At 45.7% G+C, this 18,418-nt stretch overlaps 1 protein-coding gene across 2 annotated transcripts; it reads left to right on the forward strand.

Moving 5' to 3' along the window:
• The first annotated feature begins 494 nt into the window (after positions 1-494).
• Positions 495-9,006, forward strand: LOC141743781 (C->U-editing enzyme APOBEC-1-like). Of its 2 annotated transcripts, XM_074588724.1 has the most exons (5): positions 671-764; positions 3,908-4,040; positions 4,258-4,658; positions 5,178-5,293; positions 6,253-9,000. In XM_074588724.1, exons 3-5 carry the CDS (start codon positions 4,259-4,261, stop codon positions 6,274-6,276), a joined length of 540 nt encoding a protein of 179 aa, XP_074444825.1. In that variant the 5' UTR covers positions 671-764; positions 3,908-4,040; position 4,258; the 3' UTR covers positions 6,277-9,000. The 2 variants fall into 2 exon arrangements, with proteins under 2 accessions (XP_074444815.1, XP_074444825.1); XM_074588714.1 differs by lacking the exon at positions 3,908-4,040 and having other exon boundaries at positions 495-764; positions 6,253-9,006.
• The last annotated feature ends 9,412 nt before the right edge of the window (positions 9,007-18,418 follow it).

Here is an 18,418-nt window from a genome sequence, read left to right on the forward strand (position 1 = left end):
GTAACATACGGGCTTCTCAGTCCCTAAGCACAAGGCCCAAGAAAGAAGACATGGCCTGTTTGAGATCACCATCTCCTCGAATGCTGTGTCTTCTGCAAGGCTCCCAAGACACGGCCCCCTCTCTTCCTCCTCTCTGGGTTTGGCAGGGAAGGTGAGGAAGCTTTGCTGATACCTTGTGAGTGAAGTCTCTCATTAGAGGTGTGTGTATAATGTATATATAGATATATGTCCTTGACACAGCTGTGTCAGCACAGAAGGACTGCGACCTCGCAGGGCGTGAGGCCGAGCCACCACCGAGCTGAGCTTTGTGTGCTTCGGAGGACAGGCCTGCGTGCCACACGGAGCAGCTGCGCTACTGGGAGGAGTTTCCTGCATGGTTGAATAAATCTCATTTTTCCGCCAACGAAGTGCTATCATCCTTTTCAAACTTACAAGAAGGCTTCAGAGAGGTTGTCCAATTATTACGTTTTTTTAACCGGAAACCTGTAACAGCCCTCGCTCCCCATCTAAGGTAGTGCTGCTAAGGGCAGGCTGGTAAAGACGTGCCATTATGTGGTAGCAACCTTGGTCAAACCATTTTTTTCCCTTTCCTCCTACATCACCCGGAGCCAGCAGAGCCTGGGGAGTGTGCTCCGCCATCGGCCGTGGGTGGAGCCCCCGTCTGCAGGAACAGAAACAGAAAGGAGGACACCACTGAAGGAACGGAGCAGAGCCGGAGGGTTCACGGGGAGAGGAGAAGCCATGTATGAGAAAAAACTGAGAGGGTAAAAAAAAAATAATCGCTGACCAAAAGAAAAACGCCCCAGCTTCAGCTCTGTGTCATCGCTGCTCCAACCCAAGGGGACCCCGCGCTGTGTGGCCCAGGGGCTTGCTTTTTGTCTGTGCAAAGTCTCTGCCTTGCTTGGGGAAGGGCGAGGGTGGTACTGGTGCCAGCATACCTGACTGGGAGACCTGGTCCCCAGTGTCACTGCAGCGGGCCGGGGGTAGCACCGAACTCTGAGCCTGGCGGGGAAGTTCCTGCCAGCGTAAAACTGTCATGGGAGCCATAAAACGTCCAGGAACAAAAAGTGCTGATAAAAATGAGCGGAAGATGGGGTGGGTTGGGGACAGGCTACGGCAGGAGCTGGCTCACCCCAACGCTGGGCAGCAAGAGAATCCAAAAGTGCCTATTCCCTGCTCGACTGTTTTGAGGTCTTGAAATGGCTGTTGTGCCACGAAATAAACAGGAAGTGTCAGACCAGACATTCTCTGTCCAATAGAAGGAAAAAACAATACTTTTAATGCACAGTTCAGTAAAGAAGTGCATGAGCTGTTCAAATGTTTAGCCATGGAAGAAAAACGTGGATTAAAGAAGTTTTGACACACCTATGCTTGTACAGTTTAGATATTGTCATTATTACTGTTATTATCTTGCAATGAGCAGAATTTTAAATAGTTTCTAATAAGCGTGAGAGGAAGGAAGGAAAATTATTAAATATCTATAATGGTGCAGTGTATTACACAAAGTTTTAGTAAAGGAGAGATGAGTTTTAGGAGCCGTTTTCATAAAATTAGTCCATTTTAAAACAAACTCATTGCATTCCTGTCCAAGTTAAGGATGATGGGACAATGGAAAAGGTATAACTAACACATTTTAGAAGATATTTGTCATCAGTCAATACATCTTTAAGGTTTAATGCACATTTACATAGCAGTGGCATATTAATAGAAAAGAAAATAAAGCCTAAAGTTATGTTGGCTGTCATCCCTCTGCCATTTTCTCCCCTAACTCCTCTAAACATTTTTGTGTGCAATTCACCTTTCAAATACTCAGTCTTTACAGTTGGTGTATTTCTCTCCAGCTCTTAAATTCTGAAAAGGTTACAAGTTCACCTTCATGAGACCGATGCACCAAATTTAGTAAGAACACTAAAAAAGTTTTAGGATTTTTTATTTTTTCTTTTTTTGCTAACTCGTAATTTTATCTCTTATTTGTATCAAGGAACCATTTTTTTGAGTTAGGCTCCATGTGTATATGTCTACCGTATGTAACAATACTGAACAGCAAGGACTGTTTGTGATAGTTATAAAAATAAAAAAAATCAAAGTGATTGCATGGCTTTGGGCAATTCATCTGTAAACTCACAGCTTATTTTAAGTATTTTCTTATCTGGTTTGGGGAGAAAAAGGAATAGGTGCTGGGATTCTGTATATATTCTGTAGTGTGGAATGTTTTAATGATGTTTTTCAAATTTCTTGTCTGTCCTTCTGTTAGAGCTGTTTAAATTTACAATTAATCCATTATCTAAAAAATAGCAAGTTATATCTGTAGCAGATATTTATAAGAATGCAGACTTTTGTTTCTATTGCGTTGATGACACAATCGATTCCACTTGGCTTAACACGTCTTTCAGGTGGCTATATCTTGAAGATTAGTGTAGTGCAAGTCTGTTCTAAAGAAATAGCTTTATGTCCCTGAAAATACGCACACAACACCCACTGCAATAGCTTATCCACAGTGCAATATTTTATGGTCAAGATACAGGCAAGAGGATGCTTAAGACCAATTTAAGTAAGACCTGGAAATTTTAACTTGTCTGTATGTTATAGTTGGATGGCAACAACTACAGATACCTTTGAACAAGTCAGATCTCTGTAATCTATTGTAACATTGCTTTTCAAAACAGTAAAGATAGCCTCTGTAAGAATTAGATGAACTGGTTGGGCTTGAGTGTTGGGAGTTAAATGTATTTTCTTCGGTAAACTTCAACCACGGTCACTATATTTCCTGTATACACACGCACACCCACACACAGAGAAAAAATATATCTCTTTTAGCAGCTCAAATGAGAAAAAATAAAAATTAAGCCCATGCTTCACTTTTGTCTCTCTCTGTTGTTTTTTTCAACAACATACTAAAGGAATTAAGTGTAATAAAAAAAGTTATTCCTGTACCAGAATTAAACAGTTGGTGACATTTACATTTGCTACATTTACATAAATTCAATAGAAAGTCTGATAAAGAAATCTGCATGTACAGTTTCTGTGGTTTATATACACAGAGATTACATGGAGAAAATAAACAGAGATAAGCTCTGCCATTTATAAACTGATTTACGTACATATGTGTGTTAATGTATAAGAGGCTGGAATGAGGAAGGAGACAGGGTAAGAAGACAAAGCCTTCCGACTGACTCAGATAAATGAGATGCTTTTTTACAGAGGCGATGAGTCCTGCAGCTAGAGAATATGTGACACTTGATCTGCAAGATTTCATTTGTCCTTAGTTCAGCTAGTGGGGTTGTTGTGTTTGGGTTTTTTTTTTGTTATTGGTGGGTGCTACAGGCTTGTTACTTCTCTGCTAAGAGTCTGTCCTAGATTTATTCTGAATTACTCTAATGTGAAAAAAAATATTTATGGAGTGCGTTCTCAAATATATCTCTATATAAAGCAATTGTACAAAGGCTAAAGTGCTAATGGTGACTTTATATATTATTTATGTGTCATGGATAATTACTGATATAAAGAATACCTTCACAACCAACACTGGCAGTCTTTTATGGTTACTTAATTGACAATATTTAGAGGTCTGTTCTGAGCTGAGTAGATCTGGATCTAAGAGATGGACCATCTATCAGAAAATGTCATTCTTGGGAGCGGCATCTTTTTGTATAGAGCAGTTCTTTTTCCTTCTCTCATGTAGGATTGTGCTGACTGTGCTAATCCTTATGAAAATACAAACAGCAAGAGAATCCAATAAGGATTATTGGATTAATTATGAAATTATATTAAATATATAATTCAATATATAAATATATTTAAATTAAATATATTATATTTAAATAATTACATATAAATTAATAAATATATTAAACATAATTTCATAATTTACCAGTGATTTTCTTTTCTTTTTTTTTTTTTTTTTTAGTTTTTACAAAATTCACAACAGCTGCCTACATTGAAAACAGCTACACAGGAGGCGTGGAAAAATGTCTGGCACATGAAAATGTATTGAAAGCTTTTAGAAATACTTACGCTGATGAGGAAGAGGACAGGGAGGGGTGAGCATGTGAAAGTTCTTCAGGCAGTTGCAAAGGGAGGATCAGGTGGTTCAGGGCTTGGTTCCTTTCCCCTGCTGTGGTGCCTACCATTTTCCATGCATTGCTCTCTCGTGTATTGCCCGTCTCAGTTGTCTCTCTCCCCCTTTTTTCTGTACTGGAGAAGTACTGAAAACAAAGTTGTAACCAGTGATTCCTTGAAGTTTCTCTTCTGTTTCAGCATGTATATATCTAAGAAGGCTTTAAAGCATCATTTTGACCCCCGTAAGACTCCACAGGACACATACCTACTATGCAGACTGCAGTGGGGTGAGACTGGCAGGCCTTGGATACACTGGGTCAAAAAGGACCATTGCCATGCTGAAGTCTACTTCCTGGAGAAGATCTTACAGATCAGAAGATCCAATGATTATGTCAACTGTTCCATGACCTGGTACTTGTCCTGGAGCCCTTGTGCAGACTGCTGCCTTAAAATACTGAATTTCTTAGGGAGGCACTCAAATGTGAGCATAGATATATACGTAGCACGTCTTTATCACATAGAAGATGAAAGAAACCGCCAAGGTCTGAAGACCCTTGTGAGCCTGGAGGTCGTAACCATTGCTGTCATGGAAATTGAAGGCAAGGTTTCCTTTCCTCTGGGGGACTGGGGAGGGGTGGACTGGTGAGCTCTGTGCATGAATGAATCTAGTTGCTTCTGGGCCCGGCGTCCTGCCCACCTTCTTTGGGGGCACATTCATCACCATTCAGTGACTGAGTGTCGCATCCCAAAAAAGATGTTCAAATACTTCAGGAGTAGCGGGACAGGAGTCAGCAACCAGACCTGTATGAAAAGTCTCCCTTGATTAGAGACATCATTTTTCTGTTGCTCCTGACGGAATGGAAGATAGGGTGTTTCTCTCTTGGCCTAGGGGACTAAATACAGCTGCTGGGATAAGGCTGGCTGAAGGGGCCCTCTGCTGGTAAAAAAGCCCAGAGAGAATGGCATTGGTTCCAAATATGGAGTGGACAGAATCCATCAGCTGGCCTGTCCATGACCAAGCTGTCTCTGTGTCATGGGCATCAGGAAGAGTCTTGTTCCCTGAGCTTGTCTAGTTTCTGAATAAACTCAGGTTCATCATCTTGCTTCCATTTCTCCAGATTATAATTACTGTTGGGAAACCTTTATCCAAGAAGGTGCTGTGGATGATTACTGGACTGTGGGCTTTCAATCAAAGATAACTAAGAATCGTTTGAAGCTCAAGAACGTCTTTAAGGTTTGTAGACTCTGAGGGATAGGGGGAATCACATGAAATGATTTGCAATATGGGGTCACTGAATTGTAAAGTGTAGGAAAGAAGCTGTTCATATCTAGTTGGAGTTTAAAGAGTGATGCTTTTGGAAAAAGTAATCATAGGAACTGTCCTGTCTGGTTGGGAGACAAGCATTGTGGATTTCCTTCTATCGTATTACCAAGCAAAGGCTAAGAGTGTAGCTTTTTTCCTTCAGGCTCCAGAGTGGGAAATCCCTTGATTGTCAGCTGGAATTCCAGTCTCATCCCAGAAACCATCCACCAGATTCCTTTCTAATCTGGATCTGAACATGGGTTTCTGTTCAGCAAATGATGCTACTCAGCCACTTTCTGTCAATATCTGCAGTGGTCCGACATCCCCTCCCAGTCACTAGGCCCCTTCCAGATTTGATTCAGCAACTTCCCTGGCTGATCTGAAGGTTACAGTTTCTGTGAGATGAGAAAAGCTGTTCAAAAGAGAAAGTCTGGGAAAATCCAACCTTTGTTTTTGTTTTGTGCCAGACCTCCTGAAAGGTAGGAGAGAGAAGAGTGAATGTGTACACCAACAGTGCTGAAAGTTTGTGCCCCGAGAGACAAGAGACCCTGCTTGAATGAACAGGTCCACATCCTTGGCCTAAAAGGATCGTGTAAAAAAAAATAATAAAAAAATCTAGCAAAACTAATATAAGTTCTGCAACATTTTGATTTCAATGTATTAGTGTTTTCTGACAAATACTATTTTTAATGAAACAGAGTGGAAGGAATCTATGGCTAAGTGGGTCATTGAACGTCTGGGAAATCCATTTTATATGGCATCTGTGGAAAAAAATTATTCTGGGCTATTACAAGTAATAGACTTCTCCTGCTATGTCCATTTCAAATCATAGCAAGTCCAAAGTGCAATTGTTAAAGGATCTAAATGTCATATTTTTATTTTCATTTCAGGATCTTCCATTTGTAGAATCATAGAATTATAGAATATCTCAAGTTGGAAGGGACCCAGAAGGATCATTGAATCCAACTCTGTGCTCCTTGCAGGACTACCTGAAATGAAACCATATGACTAAAACCGTCATCCAGATGCTCCTCGAACTGTGACAGACTTGGTGCTGTGACCGCTTCCCTGGGGAGCCTGTTCAGTGACAGATCACCCTCTCAGTAAAGAACCTTTTCCCAATATCCAAGCTGAACTTCCCCTGATGCAGCTTCATTCCATTTCCTCCTGTCACTAGTCACCAGAGAGAGGAGATCAGCACCAGGATTACCCCATGCCAGGTGGAGAATCTGGCACTTGCTCTTGTTAAATTTCATACAGTTGGCGATTGCTCAGCTCTTGATTCTACCCAGATCTCTCTGTAAGTTCTCTCTACCCTTCAGGGAGTCCACAGCTGATCATTAGCAAACTTACTTTATGTACATTCGATTCCTGTGTCCAGATAATTTATAAAAACATTCAAGAGAACCGTCCCTAAAACTGAGCCCCAGGGAACACCACTGGTGACTGGTCGCCAGCCTGATGTAACCCCATTTACTATAACCCTTTGAGCCCAACCCATCAGCCAAATGCTCACCCAATGTGTTATGGACTTGTCTAGCTGTGTGCTGGACATTTCATCCAGACGGATACTGTAAGAGACAGTATCAAAAGCCTTGTTAAAATCCAAAACCGCCACATCTACTGGCTTCCCTTGGTAACCTTGGATGGGTGACCTTGTCATAAAAGGAAATTAAATTGGTTAAGCAGGACTTTCCCCTCATGAACCCGTGCTGGCTATGACCACTGACTGTGTTGTCTCTCAAGTGGTTTTCAATAATTCCCAGAATAACCTTCTCCATAATTTTACCAGGCACTGAAATGATACTGACAGGCCTGTAATTACCAGGGTCTTCCTTCTTACCCTTCTTGAGAACTGGGACAACATTTGCCAGCTTTCAGCCAACTGGGACCTCTCCAGACTCCCAAGACCGTTGGAAAATAATGGAGAGAGGTGCCATGGTAACATTGGGCAGCTCATTCAGTACCCTGGAATGAATCCCATTGGGCCCCACAGATTTATGTGCATCCAGCTGGAGTAGCAAGTCTCAAACAAGTTCAGGGTCGGCTGGGAGTTTATCATCCCCCAGTTATGGTCTTCCAACACAGTGCTCTGGGGGTACCAGGGCCCATCATCTGTGTTGAAGACAGAGGTGAAGAATGCATTAAGTGTAAGACAGGACCAATGTTATCTCTGGTCCTCTGCTACGAGATTTCACCCATAGAAGATGGCCATCTGCCTTACTGCTTGTATGTAGAAGATAACAATCATTAAATGTTGCTAACATTCCCCAGTTTCTAAAAGCCACCAATATCCTGGGTAGACAGCTTGTCACTGGGAGTCTTAAGTATATTGGACAGTGTTAAATATCCCTGATGAGAAATTTCTGGATGTGGAAATGGAGGCAGGTAGTAGCCAGAATGGGGAACAGTGTCCTAGGCCCAATACCCTGCTAACATTGTTCTTCCTCTGATGTGGCCCAGTGGTGCACAGGCTGATGGCAAAAAGGTGCTTAAAGAGGACTGATAACACCCAAACAGTTGATTAATTCACTGTAACTTACTTATCTGAGGCATTTTGACAAGATCAGGCTATTTCCTTGACTCTTGAAAAATTAATTTCTGGCAAGAGAAGGTCAAGGTGCCACAAGGAACATCTCTGGAGACCTGCTGTCCTCTCAGCTAGCCTTGTCTGCCTCATGCTGCAAGAGGAAAAGTGAACCTAAAAACACAGAAAATGCCCCATCAGGGCAGACATTGTATCTAGTATTGTCAGGAGAAGATGTTTTTTAGGGAGAGCAGACAAGCCTGGACACTGTCTGTGGTTCATTATGACCCAGTCACAGTACCTCAATACCCGCAATGACTGTGGTTGGGAACCCTGCATCTTTAGTGTCTGTTTATGGACTTGGCACCACAAATTTTTCACATCTCTTGAATCTGTCCTGCTATCTGTGTCCACAGTTTACTGGGGCAGCAGATTCTGGAAGTTCACAGCTTGCCATGTAAATAAGTACTTGTCCGTGTTTTAAACCGATCAACTAATCACAATAAGTGTCAGTTCTTGCTATACTAATGTCTCATCATTAGTCACTGAAACGCTTGTCTGCATTTGAAAGACTGGGCTAGCCTAGAGAATTTTCCACTGGCTCGGTGGGAGCTGTAACGTGTAACTGACAGCGGCACTTGATCTTAAGAGCAACTTAAAAAATCCACGGACACTCCATTCAACAGAAGCAAATCCTCCATCCACCAAGTGGTGTGACTGTGGAATGGTAATTACAATATTCACGGTCATTGTATTTCAGGAGGTCCACTCAGCTGGCTGAAAGAAGTAAGAAAGTATTTTTATCTGTAGGCCTGTCCTGGAACTGGACCACTAGATGTATCCACTGGAAACTCCTTGAAAAGCAAGGCACATTAGGCTGCGCAGAGAATTGTAGGAATGCAACCGTATCCCCTGCAGTAGCCAAGCTGGATTGTTTGCTCCCCTCTCTGGTCGTTTGCTCCCCTGTACTGTGCAGAGGTACTGTGCCATCAGTACCAAGTGCTTGGAAAATAGAACCTCTCTCCGTCCCCATTCCCGATGCTAGGTTATTTCTGCAAGACTAGGATAAATATTCGTTTACTTGTACCCATTTTAATCATTAAACTCTAAAGCTATGATTGGGCCCGATTCTTCTCTTATTTGTATTGCTAATCTTTTAACATAGCCAACATAGTTACTCAGAGTTTTGGACCAGTCTAACCTAAAAAGAATTTGGCTTATGGAAACTAAGAGATGACAACCTGTAACTTACAAAACGGCAGCACTCGATTAAGTGATGTCCACTTTGGTAGATGTGTCCTCTTGTTTAGATATGGTTCTTTATATCTTACAAGTTCAGGAGATGATGCTTTCAAGCTGGTTTTAAGGAGGCAGAAAAAATTGATCACACAAGTTGTTATGGGGGGAAGAGAAACACAGACAATTTGAAGCTGCTAAGCTCAATTTATGAAGTGGACTAAGCATCCCCTGTCAATCTCTACTGCTGAAGGTCTTTGTACGTAGCTGTTAGCACAGGCTGTCAATCAAACAAGATCACAGTATACCTTACCAGCAGCTTTGGGGATGGTCCTGTCATGTGTTGATCCCCCACCCATGCCAAGGCTCATTATGCTTACTTCTTGTTTACATTGTCCTGTAGGCCTTGGCTTACCACGCTCAGCCCCTGTTTGGATTGTAACCAGCTCTCGGCCAAAGCAAGGCTGTGCCATTCCTATGTCACAAGCAAGGAAGAACCCCCAGATTGTTTTCACAATAAAAACTGAAGGCAATTATTATGGTATGTGTCTCTCAGGGCCCTGAGGACATTAAAAAAACCTTAGTTGCCTTGACTACCCTCACCTGCGGCTTCCACTGGCACATTGCCCATAGATGGCCCAGGAGCTCCATTTAAGCTCAGGCTTGTGCTATTACAGAATCACAGAATGGTTCGGGTTGGAAGGGACCTTAAAGACCATCTAGTTCCAACCCCCAGCCATGGGCAGGGACACCTCCCACTAGACCAGGCTGCTCAAAGCCCCATCCAGCCTGGCCTTGAACACTTCCAGGGATGGGGCATCCTCAGCTTCCCTGGGCAGCCTGTTCCAGTGCCTCACCACCCTCACAGTAAAGAATTTTTTCCTGATATCCAATCTAAATCTCCCCTCTTTCAGTTTGAGGCTGTTACCCCATGTCCTGTCATTACACTCCCTGATAAAGAGTCCCTCCCCATCCTTCCTGTAGGCCCCCTTCAGGTACTAGAAGGCTGCTATAAGGTCTCCTTCGAGCCTTCTCTTCTCCAGGCTGAACAACCCCAACTCTCTCAACCTGTACTCATAGGAGAGGTGCTCCAGCCCCCTGATCATCTTCGTGGCCCTCTGCTGGACCCGTTCCAACAGGTCCATGTCCTTCTTGTGCTGAGGACTCCAGAGCTGGATGCAGTACTCCAGGTGGGGTCTCACCAGAGCAGAGTAGAAGGGCAGAACCACCTCCCTCGACCTGCTGGCCATGCTTCTTTTGATGCAGCCCAGGATGCGGTTGGCTTTCTGGGCTGCAAGTCCACATTGCCTGCTCATGTTGAGCTTCTCATCCACCAGCATCCCTGAGTCCTTCTCCTCAGGGCTGTTCTCAGTCCATTCTCTGCCCAGCCTGTATTTGTGCCTGGGATTGCCATGACCCAGGTGCAGGACTTTGCACCTGGCCTCATTGGACTTCATGAGGTTTGCACGGGCCCACCTCTCAAGCCTGTCAGGGTCCCTCTGGATGGCATCCCTTCCCTCCAGCGTGTCGACTGCACCACACAGCTTGGTGACGTCGGCAAACTTGCTGAGAGTGCACTCAATCCCACTGTCCATGTCACCAACAAAAATGTTAAACAGCACTGGTCCCAGTACTGATCCCTGAGGAATGCCACTCGTCACTGGTTTCCATGTGGACATTGAGCCATTGACTGCAACCCTTTGAGTGTGGCCATCTAGCCAGTTCCTTATCCACTGAGTGGTCCATCCGTCAAACCCATGCTTTTCCAATTTGGAGACCAGGATGTCGTGCAGGACAGTGTCAAACACTTTGCATGAGTCCAGGTAGATGAGATCAGTTGCTCTCCCCTTGTCTACCAGTGCTGTGGCAACATCATAGAAGGCCACCAAATTTGTCAGGCATGATTTGCCTTTGGTGAAGCCATGTTGGTTGTCACCAATCACCTCCTTATTTTCTATGTGCCTTAGCAGAGTTTCCAGGAGGATCTGCTCCATGTTCTTGCCAGGCACAGAGGTGAGACTGACCAGTCTGTAATTCCCTGGGTCATCCTTTTTTCCCTTTTTGAAAATGGGGGTTATGTTTCCCCTTTTCCAATCAGTGTGAACTTCACCAGACTTCCACAACTTTTCAAATATAATGGAAAGCGGCTTGGCAACTTCATCTGCCAGCTCCCTCAGGACCCGTGGATGGATTTCATCCAGTCCCATGGACTTATGCACCTTCAGGTTCCTCAGATGGTCCCAAACCTGATCTTCTCCTACAGTGGACGGTTCTTCATTCTTATAGACCCTGCCTTTGCATCCTGCAACTTGGGTGGTGTGGTTGGAGCCCTTGCCAGTGAAGACTGAGGCGAAAAAGTCATTCAGCATCTCAGCCTTCTCCATATCCTGGGTGACCAGGTCTCCTGTCTCCTTCCTGAGAGGGCCCACATCTTCCCTAGTCTTGCCTTTACCCCTGACGTACTTAGAGAAGTTTTTCTTGTTATTCTTGATGCCCTTAGCCAGATTTAATTCTATCTATCTGGGCTTTAGCTTGCCTAATCTGGTTCCTGGTTGCTCGGACAGTTTCTCTGTATTCCACCCAGTCAACCTGTCCTTGCTTCCACCCTCTGTAGGCCTCCTTTTTGCTTTTGAGCTTGTCCAGGAGCTCTTTGTTAATCCACGCAGGCCTCCTGGCATTTTTAACTGACTTCTTCATTCTTGGGATGCACCGCTCCTGAGCTTGGAGGAGGTGATCGTTGAATACTAATGAGCTCTCTTGGGCCCCTCTTCCCTCCAGTACTTTTTCCCATGTTATCCTGCCAAGCGGGTCCCTCAAGAGGCCAAAGTCTGCTCTCTTGAAGTCCATGGTAGTGAGCTTGCTGTGTGCTCTCCTTGCTGCCTGAAGGATCTTGAATTCTACAATTTCGTGATCACTGCAGCCGAGGCTGCACTTGGCACCAGCCCCTCCGTGTTGGTAAGGACAAGGTCCAGCATAGTTCCTCTCCTTGTTGGCTCCTCTACCATTTGAAGAAGAAAGTTGTCATCGACACATTCCAAGAATTTCCTGGATTTCTTGTGCACCGCTGTGTTGTCCTTCCAACAGATATCAGGGTGGTTTAAGTCCCCCATGATGACCATGGTCTGTGAATGCGATGCCGCTCCTGTCTGAGGGGGGCCTCATCCACTCTGTCATCCTGGTCAGGTGGCCTGTAGCAGACCCCTACCGTAATGTCCCCTGCCCCTGCGTTCCCTTTAATCTTGACCCATAAGCTCTCAGTTGGGTCTCCATCCACCCCCAGGTGGAGCTCCATGGACTCCAGCCGTTCACTGACATAGAGGGCAACACCCCCTCCTCGTCTTCCCAGCCTGTCCTTCCTGAAGAGTCGGTATCCGTCCATTCCAACGCTCCAATCATAAGAGCTATCCCACGACGCCTCTGTGGTGCCAATAAGATTGTAGCCCTGGAGACGTGCGCACATCTCCAACTTTTCTTGCTTATTTCCCATGCTGCGTGCATTTGCGTAAAGGCATTTCAGCTGGGTGCCCAATGAAGCTGTCTCACTGGCTGGAGCGTTTGCTTTTCCTTCATGCTGCTCTTCAGGTGGTCTTCCTCTGGGGTGTTTTATCTGTGACTCTCCGGTTCCTATCTCCTCAGGAGCCCCTGGCTCGTCCCCATAAGACTTCGAGTGTGCTGCAGCGTACCCAGCACATCTCGGAGCAACAGGTTGAGGGCCTTCACTACTGACCCACCCCTCAGACCTCGGATCATCATCCCTTGGCTTGTCAAGAGCAAGCCAGGTAGCATCCCCCTCCTGCAACAAGCCTAGGTTAAAGCCCAGTCAATGAGCCCCACTAGCTCATGAGCAAACACCCACTTCTCCCATTCAGAAAGATGAGCCCTGTTTGATGCCAAAAAGCCTGGTGCCATGTAGGTCATCCCATTGTCAAAAACCCAAAACTGTGGCGGTGACACCAGCCATGGAGCCATGTGTTGATAGATCGCACACGTCTGTTTCTTACAGTGTCCCTGCCTGTAACTGGGAGAACAGAAGAAAAGATAACCTGTGCCCCGGACTCCCTTATTAACCTTCCCAAGGCGCCCTTCCTGAGCTATGGCGTAGGTGTGCTTGTCTCCATCTCTCACAGCCATGCTTATGTCCATACCCATGGCCAGCCATGGATCTTGTTGATCTGTTTCCTGACCTGTGAACTGATTTTCTGGGTTGACCCCAGATGAGACTGGGTTGTCTCATCTCTATGGACCAGCCTGATGATCACAGTGTCTGTATGTTGTCATCACAGAACCTGATCCTGACCTGAGGATTTACTTCCTAGCTTGACCTAGGACCTAAGAGCTGCCTCGTCAGCATGCCTGAGAACCTGGATTCTTCATTGATCGTGGCTGCTAGCCCTGGGCCTGCCCTACTCTCCTCTTATGGCTACACTGGGAGGGGCCCTGGCTAGCAAGGCTCTTTCATTGCTGGCTGCTTTATCTTGCTTGACTTAACTTCTCATCCTTTAGGGAGTAGCTGGCCCTTGCTGCTCCCTGACAGTGTCTGGCAAGAGCTGCTGTGACTTGGTCACAGAAAACAGCAGCTCTGGACACCTGGTCAGTTGTCTGGATTCTGCTTATCTATAATACTATGATGAAATTTTTATTTCAAGCCATTCTTTTTGAGTCACATTTGCCCAGTGAATCAGTCTGTGGTCAAACAGTAAGCAAGAGACCTCACATTCTGTTCAGTTATCCCCAGTGTGTGTGTGTGGAGGAGAGCAAGGAAATGAAACACAGAATGCTGTATCTGATGTAATAGTAAAAATAAACATGCAAAATGAGACTTGTTATGCCAAATATCAATGAGCTGAGCAATATTTCTCAATAGTAATTTAGAAATCAGAAGTTGCCTCTCTTGAACTGGCAGAGACAAAAGCCAAGTCATGAAACAGGAGAATACTCTTGTTGTTGCCATGGCTGGCTGGAGCACTGCCATTTAACCATGTGGCACATGCATGTGAGTCTGGGAAAAAGATCTGGGAACTGAGGGGTGACATTCTGTACTTGGGTGTCTTGTAGTTCTCAGGTACAGAGAAACAGAAGGGCCTGAATCCAGTCTGAAGTGTTACCCTGTTGCGTGAAACCGGGCCAAGCGGTTTTGGCAGAAGATAAACCCCCTTACGTTCTAACACTCCTCACCGAGGTGGGAGGCCAGGTGCGGCTAGGTTTAAATTCTGAGTGATGCCCAATTCAGCACCATCAGTCCAATCGCGTTTAATAGGTATTAAACTATTATGATTTGGATACACTAATAGTGGACTGCACCTTCAGTCTAGTCGTGCTCCTGAACTAGCACGGCCACTCTCGAGTCTTTGGTCGCATTCAGTGAGAAAGCTAAACGACCAGCTACTTAAACAGTGCAGTTTATTTAAACAACGGATATACAGGTTCTTTAGGATTGCCGGTGATAAATACACTGTCTGCAAAGCACGTGCAAATAAAGATATTCTTAAGTATACAAAATGCACGACAAAATTATAAACGATACAGCCTGGCTATAAATGTAGGAGGGAGATTCTCTAGAGAAATTTCTAAGTCCCTGAGAAAGCACTCGGTGTAATCGAAGTCTTACCCAAAGGCGTCCCTATGGGGGGGAAGAAAGGCTCAGCCCGTCAACTGATCCCGGAAATCAGCGATGGAATTCTTCGCAATGGTGTCTTCCCTGACATCCCCTCTCTCTTGGGCTATTTTTATACTATTTTTTTATCTTCAAAGTGGAGTTTGAGTGACTTTAGTCATACGTACTTTTATTATGATTAATGTATTCAAGGAGGAGTGTTCACACCTCGGGGGCGGATAGCCTCTGGGATGGAGGTGTGTTTTGGTACATTGTGGTGAGCAAAGTTCGCACAAAGGACAGCATTTCATCAACATTTGACGAAATGTTGGCTCGGGTAGCATGTAGGCCGCTTATCTGTTCCGTAGTACCATCTCGTCCCCACATCTGCTATTTGTCACAAGGGAAGGCCACGGAACAATTGCGTTTCGTTCCATCCCTCGTGTAGTTTCACAAACAACCTTGTACAGGGAATCGCAGGTGTTGCATTCTTCGCATGCCAGCTGTGGCTGTATTATACTTCAGAAGCCTCTTGATTTTATGACTTTCCTTAATGTGTGAACAATGCTGTATTTTTGTATTCTTGGCCAATTTAGTAATTATTCCACACACCCCCATGGTCAGTGCTAGTCCCTTATGCACTGTGGCCTTTCTGTTCCCTGCTTGAGGCATGTGACAGTTTAGTCTCCTACAGACCGAAATTTGTGCGTAACCTCAGTAATTTAGAGGTCATGGATGATATGTAGTGTAAGGCCTCATCCAGCACGCCGTTCTGGCTACCTGGTCTGTTCATATCTTCTCCACCTCAAGTCCAAGCCCATGTCTTACCATACAGCATGATGACTGCTCTCCTCACAGTCTGTTTCCCGACTGTGAGGCAAGTAGCTTATAGCTGTTGTCTCTCTCGCTGCAGCATCCCTCTGGAGGTTCAGATCTTGGCCTGGACTTTTCCTTCAGCAGATCAGAGCTCCTGTGCCAGCATACTCTCTATGTGCCACCCCACCTGTGTATCTGGATGGTAACTTGGTGGCACCCCAGAGCTCTGAACAGATCCAGGGAGCAGCCAGAGCTTTATCCCCACAAAGTGGCTTTGGGAGCTTGGCTCAAGCTCTGCTTCCTGATCTGCAGCCCCAGAGATGTGATGCGGAGCCGCGGTGCTCCATTGCTACCATGGGTCTGCTTAAACCAAGAGCAGTTTTCCTGCCAAATGATGTCTCTGTTCATCCTTGAACCTTAGCCATGGTGACGGGAGGCAGAGTGTTTCAGTTTGAGTGTCTCTGATGAAGGAAGATTGTGGACTGGGCAGTGGGCTGTGGCAAAAGGGGTGCAGGTGGGTATGTTCCCCATCCTGTAGCCCTGCCTGTCTTCCAAGACAAGAAGTAACTGTCCTAGCCTCCAAATCTGCAATCTGTGTTAACTGTAGTAGTGAGATCTGGCAGGGCTTCCCTGTCATCACCATGCTTGAAATCTCTAAGACTAGAAAACAGTGACAGGGCAGATTGCTGAGCCATAGTTTCATAATTCCCTCTGCTTCCAATTACCTTCTGGATTATTGGTCTACCCCAAGCATATGGTCTTTCCATAGCAGCACCCTGATCAGCAAATGTCTAATCCATAGCATTTGGGCCAAGATTATCTGGATAGTTGGAGATGATTTTCAGGCCACTTTCATATTTGTATCTGATGAACATTTACAGTTGACCCCATTGGGTGTACTCATCTGAGTGAACCATGACAGCTCAGCTGGATTTTTGGATATAAGGTCTGCCCCTCCACCCTTACAGTTCCCTGCTACGTCGTGATTTCCATCTCATTTGTTTTCCACTTCTGCCATCTACTGCTCACAAACACTACTTAGCCCCATATCCACCTTTTAATCCCTCACTTCTCTTAAGATCTACTCAGATGCAATGAACATAATCCATAACCATCACTGCAGTAGGTTTGGCTCCTCTTTGCACTGCTGACTGGCCTAAGCAACACAGCTTCAATGTGGGAAAAGGTAGCTGGCACACACCACTTCAGCTGCATTTCCTGAATGTCTTCCCTTGAAGGGTTATCTCACAGCTTTACCAGGTGTCCCCGGACCTGCACCACATGACATGACAAGTTCAAAGCTATCAACACCACTGATAGATGGTCCCCTGAAGATTGTCCTGCCCTTGCTATGAGAAATCATAGAATCATAGAATCATAGGGTTGGAAGGGACCTCTGGAGATCATCCAGTCCAACCCCCTGCCAGAGCAGGGTCACCTAGAGCAAGTTGCACAGGAACACGTCCAGGCGGGTTTTGAATGTCTCCAGAGTTGGAGACTCCACCACCTCTCTGGGCAGCCTGTGCCAGTGCTCTGCCACCCTCAAAGTAAAGAAGTTCCTCCTCATGTTTAGGTGGAACTTCCTATGTTCAAGTTTGTGCCCATCACCTCTTGTCCTGTCACTGGGCACCACTGAAAAGAGCCTGGCCCCATCCTCCTGACACCCACCCTTTAAGTATTTATAAGTGTTGATAAGGTCCCCCCTCAGCCGTCTTTTTTCCAGACTGAAGAGACCCAAATCCCTCAGCCTTTCTTCACAAGAGAGATGGTCGAGTCCCCTCATCATCTTGGTAGGTCTCTGCTGCACCCTCTCCAGCAGTTCCCTGTTCTTCTTGAACTGAGGAACCCAGAACTGGACACAGTACTCCAGGTGCGGCGTCACCAAGGCAGAGTAGAGGGGGAGGATGACCTCCCTCGACCTGCTGGCCACACTCTTCTTGATGCACCCCAGGATGCCATTGGCCTTCTTGGCCTCAAGGGCACATTGCTGGGTCATGGTCATCCTGTTGTCCACCAGGACTCCCAGGTCTCTTTCCACCGAGCTGCTCTCCAGCAGGTCAGCCCCCAACCTGTACTGGTGCATGGGGTTATTCCTCCCCAGGTGCAGCACCCTACGCTTGCCCTTGTTGAATTTCATAAGGTTCCTCTTTGCCCATCTCTCCAGCCTGTCCAGGTCTCTCTGTATGGCAGCACAGCCTTCTGGTGTGTCAGCCACCCCACCCCAGCTTTGTGTCATCATCAAACTTGCTGAGAGTATACTCTGTCCCTTCACCGAGGTCATTGATGAATATATTGAAGAGGATTGGACCCAGTACTGACCCCTGGGGAACACCACTCGTCACTGACCTCCAACTAGATTCTGTGCCCCTAATCACTACCCTCTGAGCTCTGTACCATAAACACTGCTGCTTAAACACACAGGTTCCTATCTCACAGTCCTGCTCCATGCCAGTGACAGGAGGAGTGTTAGCTGTGATGGAGAGACTATTTACATAGTAACATAGGGCCTGAATCATGAAGATCCTGGGAGAGCAACTCCGTATCTCTGGAGTCTTCTGAAGACTTCTTACAAGACCTCTCAAGCAGTTTACCTGTGGATACCCAAGTAGGCTTTCTACCCTACCTGTGGACATGAGATGGTGAGATGGGTTAACCCTGGCAGGCAGCTAAGCACCACACAGCTGCTTACTCTCCCCTCTCCCTGCCCCATGGGATGGGGGAGAGAATTGGAGGGGCAAAAGTCAGAAACGCCAAGCATCAATATAAAGACAGTTTAATAAGTGAAGGGGAAAAAAAGATGAGAAACCCCAAATGATCCAGAGGCAACCGCTCACCACCAGCAGACTGATGACCAGCCAGTCTTCAAGCAACAACAACTTCAGAA

The sequence above is a fragment of the Larus michahellis genome, chromosome 1 (genome assembly GCF_964199755.1).
Source record: "Larus michahellis chromosome 1, bLarMic1.1, whole genome shotgun sequence".
NCBI lineage: Eukaryota > Metazoa > Chordata > Aves > Charadriiformes > Laridae > Larus > Larus michahellis.